Source organism: Oryza sativa, chromosome 11, assembly GCF_034140825.1.
Source record: "Oryza sativa Japonica Group chromosome 11, ASM3414082v1".
NCBI classification, from domain to species: domain Eukaryota; kingdom Viridiplantae; phylum Streptophyta; class Magnoliopsida; order Poales; family Poaceae; genus Oryza; species Oryza sativa.
This window is the reverse complement of record NC_089045.1, coordinates 1,284,481-1,297,063: the sequence shown is the minus strand read 5'-3', so window position 1 is coordinate 1,297,063 and position 12,583 is coordinate 1,284,481. Positions and strand designations below refer to the sequence as shown.

General features: G+C 40.1%; 3 protein-coding genes across 3 annotated transcripts; all 3 read right to left on the bottom strand.

The window, feature by feature from the left end:
• Positions 1–577: 577 nt before the first annotated feature.
• LOC107279321 (uncharacterized) lies at positions 578–1,753 on the bottom strand. Its single transcript, XM_015760604.1, has one exon. It carries the CDS (start codon positions 1,751–1,753, stop codon positions 578–580), a length of 1,176 nt encoding a protein of 391 aa, XP_015616090.1.
• Positions 1,754–4,244: 2,491 nt separating this feature from the next.
• LOC112936962 (uncharacterized) lies at positions 4,245–6,366 on the bottom strand. The gene is made up of 2 exons (XM_026021613.2): positions 5,682–6,366; positions 4,245–4,907 (listed from the first exon to the last, which is right to left on the bottom strand). Exons 1-2 carry the CDS (start codon positions 5,902–5,904, stop codon positions 4,381–4,383), a joined length of 750 nt encoding a protein of 249 aa, XP_025877398.1. The 5' UTR covers positions 5,905–6,366; the 3' UTR covers positions 4,245–4,380.
• A 3,645-nt stretch (positions 6,367–10,011) lies between these two features.
• Positions 10,012–11,456, bottom strand: LOC4349649 (NAC domain-containing protein 77-like; the record flags this gene model as incomplete). Its single annotated transcript, XM_066305402.1, has 2 exons — positions 10,012–11,108; positions 11,242–11,456. Coding segments are annotated over 2 exons (1,083 nt in total), but the record flags the coding sequence as incomplete, so codon positions are not given.
• Between the last annotated feature and the right edge of the window lie 1,127 nt (positions 11,457–12,583).

Below are 12,583 nucleotides of genomic sequence, written 5' to 3'. Positions count from 1 at the left end.
ACAAGTGGTTCATAAATATTTTCAGGGAGCAGTCCACGCAGAGCAAGAGGGAATATATGATTTAAAATAACATGACAGTCGTGGCTCTTCAATCCTGACATTTTCCGCTCTTTCATATTAACGCAACGACTTATATTTGAAGAAAATCTATCAGGAACTTTCAATTCTTTAAAAAAACTAAGCAGTGCTTTTTTTTGTCTGGAGATAACATGTAAGGCGCAGGTGGCAAAACCACCTTTCCTCCATCATCTACTGGATGCAAGTCTGGCCTCAGGTTCATGAGTTTTAAGTCACTACGGGTATTAATATTGTCCTTGGTCTTCCCTTTGACATTCATTAGTGTTCCAATAATGCTATCACATATATTTTTTTCTATATGCATCACATCAAGATTATGACGTAGCAATAGAGTTTTAAAATATGGTAACTCAAAAAAAATGCTCCTTTTCTTCTAGTTATCTCCCCTATCACTGCGTGATACTTTTGTCTTCTTACTCATATCCTTTGACAATATAATTCCCTGTAAATCCTGCACTTGCTTGAGCACATCATCTCCGGATAACTCCTTTGGTGGTCCTCAGCTCTCTTTTGTACCATCAAAAGAAGTTTTGTCATTTCTCCATCTGTGGCTTCTGCGAAGAAAGCGCCGATGACCCATGTAGCAAAACTTCCGACCTTTCTTAAGCCACATTGAATTTGTTTCTTTATGACAAACTGGACATGCCAACTTTCCCTTTGTGCTATGGCCTGATATATTTCCATAAGCAGGGAAGTCATGCACTGTCCAAAGAAGAGCTGCACGTAGCTTGAAATTTGTCTTGGTTGATGAATCATATGTGTCAACTCCATCTTCCCAAAGTTCTATCAGTTCCTCTATCAATGGTTGCAGATAAACATCGATTGCATCCCCAGGACCATCAGGTCCTGGTAGTAGCATTGACAACATTACATTTTGTTGCTTCATGCACATCCAAGGAGGCAAATTAAGAGGAACAAGGAATACAGGCCAGATGGAATAGGAGGTTCGCATGTTAGCAAACGGCTGAAACCCATCGCTAGCAAGACAAAGCCTCACATTCCGAGGTTCAGATGCAAATGATGAATGGATTTTATCAAACTCCTTCCATGCTTTTGAATCAGCAGGATGTCGCATAACTCCATCATCAACCCTACACTCTTTGTGCCACTTAGCATATGCGGCCGTTTTCCTACACATAAATAACCTCTGCAATCTAGGTTTTATAGGAAAGTACCGCATAGTTTTATGTGGAATCTTCTTCCCAGCTGAAGAGTGCTTAATTTCCCCTGTGTGTTTTTCTTCTTTCCACCTAGATGATCCACATACCTTGCAGGATTCAGCATCTATATCTTCTTTCCAGTACAGCATGTAATCATTCTTGCAAGCATCAATTTTTATGTAACTTAGTCCTAGTTCACGAATAGTTTTTTTTGCTTCATAATAAGAATTTGGCAGTGTAGAGTCATGAGGTAGAAAGTCCTTGCGCAGCAATTCCAACAATGCGGTGAAGGACTTATTACTCCATTTCCCCAAATTCTTAACATGAAGCAAATTAACTAAGGCAGATAATTTAGAGGTTCTGGACCCTTCATACAGTGGTTGGTTGTATTTGTCAAGCAAAGCATAGAACTTGGCCGCATCAGTGTTTGGCTCCTCTTCAGGTCCCTGATCAGTAGATTCATGTGTCGCTTCGTCTCCACCAGGGGTGTTGCACTGAGGAAATAAATCTTCCATCAGGTCTTGCATTCAATTATATCCTTCCCCATTAAATTCCTGTGAATCATACTCATCAACTTCTATGTCATTCTCTTGTTCTGCTAAGACTTCACCATGATGGTACCAAAATGTGTAGCTCCTCAGTATTCCATACGCTTTCAGGTGAGAAGACACTATGTGACGAGGCAAAGAATATGTATTGCAGCACTTGATGCATGGGCAACGTATAACCTGGACACCATCTAATTTACTGAATGCATAATCTATGAACTTCTCTACACCCTCTAAGTACTCGTGATTTAGCCGATCATCCACAAGGCCCATCCATGCCTTGCTTGGAGCCATCCCCTCTAATTGCTAGTTGATATTAAGTTTTATATAACCCTGTATATATAATTAATGTCAAAGAAGAGTTACAATACACTGTTAGGTAAAATGTCAAGACTAGATAGATATCATATAAATTATTATTTGGCAATATGATTAATTGCACTGCATTCTGTTTTTAGTTGACTATAGATGAAATAATTCATACACAAAAAAAAAGTGACAGCCCAGCGCTATAAAATATGTTTGATTGATTCAAAAAACAACAATTCAGAAATGTCTAACAAATGCGGACATGCAACAGATTGATTAAGGATAGAATCCAAACATCATGGATTGATTAAGGATAGAGGACAGGCACCAGATCAGAAACGACATGATTTCAATGCAAAGGGAGAAGTAGTGACCTGTAGTAGAACTTTCTAGGGTTTGATTGAAGAAGCACTCGGACGGGAACCACCGGATCAGTAGCGCGATGAGGCCGCGCGGCACGGTGCCGCGCTGGAGAAGTAGAGGATCAGCCAATCGGCACCAATGATTAGCGCTCCATCCGTGGTTCTCTCAATCTGGTGAGGGAGGGGATGTGAGAGGGGAGAAGATATTGGGTCTATTATGAATGGAGGAGGAGATATGTACATGGACATATGCCTAAAACTCCTCCTTTGAGCGCCAAAACAAATAAAAAAGGTATGTAATCACCCGCCATAATTTTTTCCATGCATCTGAAATTTTTTTAAAAAGCCACAACTTATTTTCTTTAATGTCCCTGATGTGAAACTGTACTAATAATTTTTTTAGACTCATTTTTTTCATAATCTCACAACACATTTTCTCTGTTCTTTTTAACTCAAAATTCATTTACAATATATATTATTTTAGTACAATATATTTTATTGTGTTTATTCAAAGTTTTATGCACTATATATAATGGTTGTCTTCTTCTATTGTAATAATCTTGTTGGAACAGTCAATCCTCTAACACCTAATGGCTTCTTGAACTATGCCGATATACCCGATGGCGTTGGATCGGTTATGACCTTGTACGAAGGAGTAAACTTTGTAACTATACTCATTTTTGTCATAATCAGACAATACATTTTCTCTGTTCTTTTTTACCTTAAAATTCATTTACAATATACACTATTTTAGTACAATATATTTCACGGCATATATTTTATTGTCTTTTTTGAAAGAAATATAATGGTTGTTTTCTTCTAATTTAATAACTAGTTTGAACGGTCGATCCTCTAACGCCTAATGCCTTGATGAACTATGCCGAATATACACCCGATGGTGTTGGATTGGTTATGACCTTATACAAAAGAGTACACTTTTATAACTAGACGACAGTGTTGGATTGGTTGTCTAAACCTCTTAACCCAAGAACAAAGATACGCATGATAGCGACAAATCCATAAACTATACTAAATTTGGTGTTAACATTGTAATTAATAAAAAATATCTTGTTCACATAGAATGATTTTGGAACATATAGTAGATGTATTTTTTTTAAAAAAAAACATATGGAAAAGAAAGTAAAATCATTAGAAAAACTTTTGTTCAGGGGACTCGAACCCAGCACCAGCACCTTTCTAACTTAAGGTACAACACAATATCCAACTGGGAAAAGCTAGTTTGATGTTTATTTTATTGTATTGCTACTTTATACATATACTAACTGAAATAAAAGGACGACCAGAAAATCGAACACATCATGTTTAGAGCAGAAAAAAAAGGTAAGATGCATTTTCTGAGCTGTAAAGCATAGCTCATGTACAAAAATATTTCGATGTTATGCTTACAGATTTACAGGCTTACAGCATTAGCATACCCTTGAAATACACATAGCAGTGTACAGGCTGCACTTAAATCATGTACAACTTCCTTGAACAAATCGAGCACCCTTCATCTAGACCTGTACTTGAATACTTTACAACTTTGTTGAACAAATCATATTGCACTGTACAATGGATACAAAGTTTAAAAGGGATAGAACAAACAAATCATTGGCAGAGTCCCAGTCCCTGTGGTGTCTAGCATAACTTAAAGTTCCAGTTGAAGTGAAACTTTCAGACTGTATATTGTCCAGCAAAGTACTATCTTACTGCTGCAGAGAATGATACTATAAACTGAAACAAGAATGCACACAGTGAACATAGATCAATCAAGTCAGACCCCACAATAAGACAATATATAGTCTTCATTGAAGATACTAAAGTGATAGCAGAGTTACAGATGCATGAGTTATTCTTTGCTAACAAATAACTGGCCATGAACTGGATGCTGATCGAATTTATATATTATCTATCTAACTGAATTTACTTTTTTCTTAGAGTAAAATACAAAGGGACATAAATTTTCAAAAATTCATCTCTAATCTCTTCAAGTGATTTTTCATAACGAGCTTCAGCTTCTTTTCTTTCCAAGGCATTTGCCTCATCTCTAGCGAAGATTAATGCACCCTTTTCATATTCTGCCTTCAAGTATTCATCTTCATCACTCTCTTCCATGGTGTCTGTTACCAAGGAGTCTTCTACAACCTGCTGGTCCATGATGTCTGCTCCCACTTGCTGATCCATGGTGTCCTCAACAACTGAAGCTAAGGAGTACCAACCCATATGGTCATCTTCATTAATCTCTTTCTCTTTCATGGTGTCTTCAACAACGTTTGCCATCAAATTAACCTTGGAGTCTCTAAGTAATTCCTTTGGTTCATCTTCCTTTACAACTTGGTACATCTTGTCCTCGACAGCATCACCCATAGTGTCCTCAACAACTGAAACAAAGGAGTAGCTATGGTCTTTGGACCCAACTGAATCCAAGGAGAAGCTATGGTCTTCAGACCCTTCAATTGAAGTATGTATAGAGTTAGCTGGATGCAGAACTCAATTTTAAGTAAATAGAAATAACTTGTATTGCTAGCATTATAGCAGAGGTGAAAACAAGAGATGTACACCATTTAAGTAAAGCACTGCTGATACTATAATTATTTCAAATTACAATTAAAATCAACAAACTAGTAGTACCATCATGAAAAACAGTCTAGGAGAAGAATATATGTCAAATTAGGAAGAACTAATGCACATGTAACTATAATTGTTAATTGCACAGAAGTCACACCTAATGTTTCTGTTTATAAAATATAATTATGAGTTCATTCTATGAATAAAGCTAGAACACTTGCTGTTCTTGCCTACAAACAAACAAATTGCCTACATTCCTCTATTACTAAGGCTGTGTTTAGATCCAAAATTTGGATCCAAACTTCAGTCCTTTTCCATCACATCAACATGTCATACACACACAACTTTTCAGTCACATCATCTCCAATTTGAACCAAAATCCAAACTTTGGATCCAACTAAACACAGCCTAATGCTAATGAAAGTGCCATAGCTACCACAAAAATAAATTGTCAGGACCATATCAAACATTTCAGGTTGAGGGCAGCATAGAAATAATCAGTATCCACCTAGCAAACTTTGCAGCTTTTATTAGTTTCGAAGAGGACAATACAACCAACACTTTAACCTGGCAAGATTTAACATTTAACCTAGCACATAATTCAATATGTTTCACAAATCATATGCAAATGTTTACATTAGGAGATTGGAGAATACCTGTTGTGACTATTTTCGTCGATTGATGAGTCCCAAGTGAACTGGAACAAATAACAGAGTGGCTGGGCAGATCAGGTGGAGAGATGTACTCATGGAGGAGCTTGGCATCAAGATGTTCAGTGGTGGGGAGGATTGACATTTGGGAGCCCTGAGGAGACCATGTAGGCCATTCGATGCAGCCCCTAGTTGTCACCTCCGGTGATAAACTGCGGCTGCGAGACATGGCGGTGAATCAACACTCCTCTCATCTCTCAACCTCATGATTTATACTGATTTGGGGCGAAATATGTGGGGATAGCAGAGGGGATCTCGGATTTGGAATCAAAAACTGTTGATTCATATTGATTTGGGGCGAAATATGTTTGGGGAAAAGAGGGGATTTTGGAATTGGAAGGGAGCAGTGGATTGGAGGGGATCTGATAGACTTTTCCTATGCCGACTTTTCCTATGCCAATGATGGGGATTCTTCCTCCCGCTGTGCCGCTACCTCCTTTGTGTGGCAAAGAGCAGCAAAGAGCAAAGTTATAGGGAGCATGGGCAGCAGCTGCAGGCTTGCAGCTGTGGAGCGAATCGAAGGCGGTGGCCGAAGCTGAGGGCAGCGGCGGCGGCGGTGGCCGAAGCCGAGGGCGGCGGCGGCGGCAGTGGCCGGAGAGCTGAGGACACAGGTCGCTGAGTAATAACGACCATTTGCAATTGCCCATCCAACCTGAGTAAATAACAACAACAACCGTAGCCCACTACGCATTAGCGACCACAAAAAATTAGCGTCGTCGGATACCAGAAATCGGCCCAAAGCAGTATCAACGACCAAGATTATGCAGCCGTCGTTAGTTTTTGGTCGTTGACATTCACTATTCTAGTAGTGTCTTTCCCGGGAGCGCCAGAACTCCTCTCGCTGCTAGAAACATGGACGCCTAGAGTGCATGAGGATTTAAGTTCATGGAGCGGGTACTGCCAATGCGAGGTTATCGAAAAGCTTTGCCGTGACGCGTCTCATGTGTTGGGACGAGGCTCATGTGTTGGGCAGTCGCGAAGTGCGGGTAAAGTGTACATCCACTGCAGTGTGAGTAAACTAAATCTATTCGAATAGCCGTGCTCGCGGTTACTGAGCACCGTGTATTACACTTGACTAGACTCTAAATTCTTAATTTGTGTGGGATGGGATATTGCATGATGATTTTTATGCTGTTGGAGCCACTTCCTGAGAGGCTGGAAGGTGGACGTCCTCAGAAAACCATGACGACTCAATAGCGGGAAGCTATCCTTGGGATCACAATGGATGGTGGTCAGAACCGTCATTGTTTACTATGAACACTGATGAACACTGGTACTAAAATTTGGTCAGTCTATGCTAGGTATTAGGTTTGTGAAAAGAATTACAAAACTTGCTTTGCGCAAAAGAACCATAGCCATTCCTTGAAATACTCCTACCATGTGCATTGTTGCTGTGGTGGCTTGTTGAGTACGGTTGGTACTCACCCTTGCAATATATACACTTAATCAGAGGCCGGAGATGAAGCTTTGGAGGATCCCTATGCCTATTACCAAGAGGGTGATGAAGACGATGGCGCTTAGTAGGTCTTAGTTACGGTCGATGCCTGTGGCAATAGCGTGCCGCTGCCTAAACTCCGCTGCCTTATCTATTTCTGCTTTTGGAATGTATTCCGGACCGCTCGGTTCGATGATCTAAGACTACACCTGCGGGCTTTTGATGTAATAATTCGCACTAGACTTTCGTGTATGTGTATTTGGTATTTCAGCTATAAACTCGTGTGTACCAGACTACTTGATTCAGGGAAATGGTACTGTTTACACGATTGATTCCTGTTATAAAAACGGGGTCCACACTAAAACACCGGCCAGAGTCCTCTTGTTCTAAGCTAGACTCTGGATCAGAGTAAGGCAGTTAACAATGGTTAATTACGCTAAGCAAACATTATTAATGGCTAGTGTCATATATAATTACTGTTAGTTACTTCTAGAAACGGAATCAACCTTACGTCGATGTCATGGATAAACTTGTGACGTGGTGGTAGGGGGCGGATCTACAGTACGTGTAAGCGTCGGTGTCCGACGATTTTTAGGAAAAACTATTGTAAAACTGCTTATCTATATATCATAACACTATAATCTAAGTATAATTAGCATATTATGACACCGATAGATAGACTCCAACGAATCAATTTTCTAGATCCGTCGCTGCGTGGTGCAACACGAAGAAGATCCTAGTAAGCCCCATACATTTTTTAATTAGCTTTTCGTAAGCATGCATGCACAGATAATTAATCTATCATATGCTTAAGGCATCATGACTTTGCCAACCTGATTTTGGACGATTCAGGGACCGGGCCCTTCTTATCTGATATGATCGTCATCACTTTTTAGGCATTGCATGAATTGTTATTCTATCATAATCCGGCACTGTAATCCTATGACATTTCTTTAATGGAAATGCAGGACCATGTGCCCTTGCTCAAAAAAAAAAAATCCTAATCCGGCACTTAAACTAGGAGTAGTGCAGAAGCACCAATTATAACCGACCTTTCTAACATGCATGTGTGAGTGTGACTTAATCATCATGCTTTAGCTAGCTGTTTATTGGTGATTGCTTCAATTAATTATCAAATTCAATCCATGGGAGATTAGATGTTGTTGCTAGCTAGAGCCGTAGAGGTAGTAGACCGGACACACGATGGTTTGAAAGGGTTATAAGGATTAACAAAACGCTGTCTCCAATAGGGAGACGTGATTAAGCAAGTTGAGAGAATCAACTTAGTTTAATTTGGGCTTATCTATATATCTAATCATGCCAATCATTGTCAAATAACATGTCAGTAAGATTGAAATGTATGCTACGGATCGTACAGTAAGCATTACGTCATCCGTACCACATGCATGAAGCACTGATGAGATGAAGGCGATGCAACATTGCAACCTAAATAGTTTTTTTTTTTAAAAAAATGCAACCTAAAAGCAATTCTCCTTTAATTTGCGTGCTCTGACGAAACCGTCTCCTGTTCCTTTTCTCTTGACCAACATCCTCAACATATGCTACCGGCCACTTGTTCAGAAATTTTTTCCTTTAAGAAAATAGGTAAAATCCGATCTCTTATCCAACCGGATCTACACTGCAGCTAGCCAAACCAAATTATACAAAATGCTAGAAATACTATATTCAGTATGATAAATACACACGGCATTAATGAGAGCTCCTAGCTACTACTGTCCATTACAGTCTATTACTATTCTTTAGCTAGCTGAAACCGACCTTTTGCTGAAAGTAAAATTTTGGTTAAGCTAGCATAGCAACGCTTGAGATTTCCAATTGTCGGCAACAACGACGTACGTCATGTTGGCCCATAGATAGGTTGCCACATAAGGTGTTTGTTTCATTGTTTGGTTCTTGGGGGTCATGACCTGCAACTCTCAGCTGCAAGCTAGAAAGAACTGATCAAGGCAGGGTTTAATCTTTTGGTTTCGATGTTTCTATCGGAGGATGCCGATATACCGAAATTCCTAAAAGGGAACAAAATGTCAAAGCTGAGTAAGCAAGCACATCATGCTATCTAATTCTTCAGAGCTGCCAAGATCCAAGAATTCTTCAGAACAATAAATTCAGAGCAGCTAGATACAAAAGTACATGCTGTCATTGGCTACGAGCAGCTGGCCGGCTCTTGTATATATATTTTCTTAGCTACGAGACTAGCTAGGTATTACTCCAGTACTAGATACTACGCGCCTTTCGTGGTTAATTTTTACGAAGCCAACTACAGTAGCTACTTGGGGTATATCACATGACAATATGACATCACCACAAGGCTTGCATGCGCCGTCCAACTAATTAACTTGCATATACCGGCCTGGCTGCACGTGATTATCTCGATCTAACAGCACTTAATTAGCTAGCTTGCACCAAGCTGTGTAGTGCTTGCTCTGCGCTAGCTGTGTTTGTTAACCTCAAGCCCTCTCCTAACTTACATGCATGACAAGATTAGAAAAAAGGAAAGAGTAATAAATTGATTGTGCTTTGCACCTGATAGATTCTTGTACTGTATATCCCTCTCACTTGTTTTCCTTAATTTGCACCACTTCTTTTGATTGCCATCAGTCGTATAATATGGTGCAAAGTGCAACATGTGCACAAAAGAAAGATATGACCACAATATAATTAAAAGAAGTACTAACAGAAGAAATCTCATACACAAGTATATCCAAAGGCTATGGCAGTCCCAAAAAATCAATCATCAGTTCAGCACCACCAACAATTAATTAACAGAAAAAAACATAAAAAAAACACGACCTTGGTATATACAAAAGGCACCCAATTAATTTAAACAAATGGAGTAGAATGATCTCTCTAGCTACCTACGAACTAAACAATGAAGCAATCAACAGAAATTAAACTGAACATATATATCCCTAAATCTCCATGACCATCCATGCAAATAAAGTACTCCATCCATGTCCATGTTCATGTTCAGAAACTCAGTATGCAGTAGCCGAGCACAAAAAACTCTCGAAACACAGCAGCAGCATGCAGTACATATATGTATATGTGATTACTCTCGTGATATGTAATGATCCCCATAATTCTCTATCTTGTACTGCGGCACGCCAAGGGGATTCTGCTGCGAAACTCCAGCCGTCGCCGACCTTATTGATGAACCCTTGTTGCTGCTCGGCAGTAGCGTACCATAATCCGGGACAGCAATGATATCTTCTAGGTCTTTCACCATTGCTGCCTGCTGCTGCTGCTGCTGCAAGTTGTAGTAGCTGCTTCCAATTCCATGGGCTCCTCCAGCTCCAGGCGTATTATTCCAAGAGGAGACGTGCTGCTGCAGAGGCGCACTATAGCAGTTTGGCTGATGCTGGAAGCTACTGGCGGTAGTCGTACTAGTCATCGTCGTACCTGCAGAAACGGAGGAATGAACCGCATTGTTGTTGGGCGGCGCCGACAAGATGTTGGCAGATGAGTTGCTGAAGTCGTAGATGCTGGGGTCGGCGAAGATGTCATCTAGCTGAAAGATGTCGTCGTCGTCGGCTTGATCAACGGCAGGCTGCTGCTGCTGGTTGTTGATGGCTTCGTCTCCCTGCTTCTTGTGGAACACCTTGCACACAACCCATTCGTTGGGATTGAGACGAAGGTTTGGGTAGTGGTTGTGGAGGTTGGCGTGGGGACGGAACTCGTGCATCACCCAGTTGGTCCTGGTGCCCTTTGGAGCCCTCCCCATGTAGAACACCAGCGTCTTCTTCATCCCGACAAGCTGCTTATTGTTCTTGCTGCTTCCTTCGTAAATGGCAGGCTTGAAGATCTCCCTGTCCTTGCCGGTGGCCTTCCAATATCCCTCTTTGGTGGCTCGGTTGGTTCGCATCCCCGTCGGGTATTTCATGTCCTTGCGGCTGAAGTACCATTCATTGTTCCCCATCCTCGCCGCTGTAATTTCAATTCATCAATATTTGTATAGCATGAGATAGGAGAAATTAACATCGATCAATAACTAATTAATTATTTGTGCATCTACATCTAGAAGCTTTTGGAAGAAAGAAAAGAAAAGAAAACAAATTTGACTTACTTGGGAGATCCCATGGCTCGCACTTGTTGAGGTCGACCTCGTGGATGGGCAAGGAGGTGAAGCTAGGGTTGATGAACTTCTCAAGGAGATAGTTCAAGATAACTTCAGCGTCCGTCGGATGAAACCTGAAGCCTGGAGGTAAGAACAGGCTGCCAAGCTCCGATTTCACAGGCTCCACCATGCTGAAGCTAGATTGAGGAAATTAAGCACTAGCTAGCATTAGTGATCACTAGACTGAAGAAAGAGGAACAATAAAAGCATAAATTATATTAAGAGCAAGTTTAATAGTATAGCTATATACTAGCTTCAAATCATTTATAGCCAATTTAATACATATAAACATATACTACACTATTAATAAATGGCACCCCATGTCATACATACATTATGTTTTATATTCTGTGTTGTAGCTAACTATAAATTGTAGCTTGTTGTTCCTCTCTCCTCTTTTATCTTCTCGATATATGTTTATAGGTGGCTTATAGTCTGCTATTGTATCTACTCTGAGGAATCGGAGTGGCTAGAGGAGAAGGAGAGTATAAAGCTGGTGGCACAAGCAAGAAAGGTGGAGACGATCGACGAGGCGATATGATGGATGGGAAATGGAACAGAAATGAAGGAGATAAAGGAGCTAGCTAGCTATATATAGTGCTTCGAGACTTTTTCCCTGGTTTTTTAGGGAGCCGCGTTAACAAGCCCACAAAAATCTTTGTTAGCAAGGAAGAGAAAGTCATCTCCGTTCACTCGGTTTCAATAGTGTTAGAACAAATTAAAATAAGTGGTATGTTGTGCCCGTCAAATTAATCGGATTTATACATGTTGTGCTTACATAGATCCACATCTAGTTTAGTCTAATTAACTAATGTTATTATATTCTTCTTGTATAACATCAATCTGTTTTGCCAGCTAATGCTGGTGGTGACAGCTACGGCTAGCCAGGAACGCGACCCAAAAGAAACTAACTGTCCAGAAGGCTTGTGTAGTTGTGTGGTACGGTAGGAGGCCGCTTAATTGACCTTCATTTTCATGTGTAGTAGTAGCTTCTATCCTTTTAAAAAGAAAACTTAATTTTCATGTATCTGAGATACGAATCACTGTTCTCATCTTCTCATGGTAATAGAATTGTGTTCTCTTTCCTTTTCTTATCCATGGATTAATCCAGCTTGCTAGCTTGTCTAATTTTCTCCGATTAATTTGTACTGAGTTTAATGTGCAGTTCATTCCTTAAAAACAAAAAAAAAAGACTTGCGGGTCTATATAGTTTGTCTATTTGTAATACTAATTGCCATCGTCACCTTAGATTATTACTCTCTTCATTCTAAAATATAA

Coding starts and splice junctions, on each gene's coding strand:
- LOC107279321 (XM_015760604.1), bottom strand. CDS start 1,753: ATGGAAGATTTATTTCCTCAGTGCAACACCCCTGGTGGAGACGAAGCG.
- LOC112936962 (XM_026021613.2), bottom strand. CDS start 5,904: ATGTCTCGCAGCCGCAGTTTATCACCGGAGGTGACAACTAGGGGCTGC. Junction 4,908..5,681: donor GACGAAAATAGTCACAACAG/GTATTCTCCAAT, acceptor CTTCAATTGAAG/GGTCTGAAGACCATAGCTTC.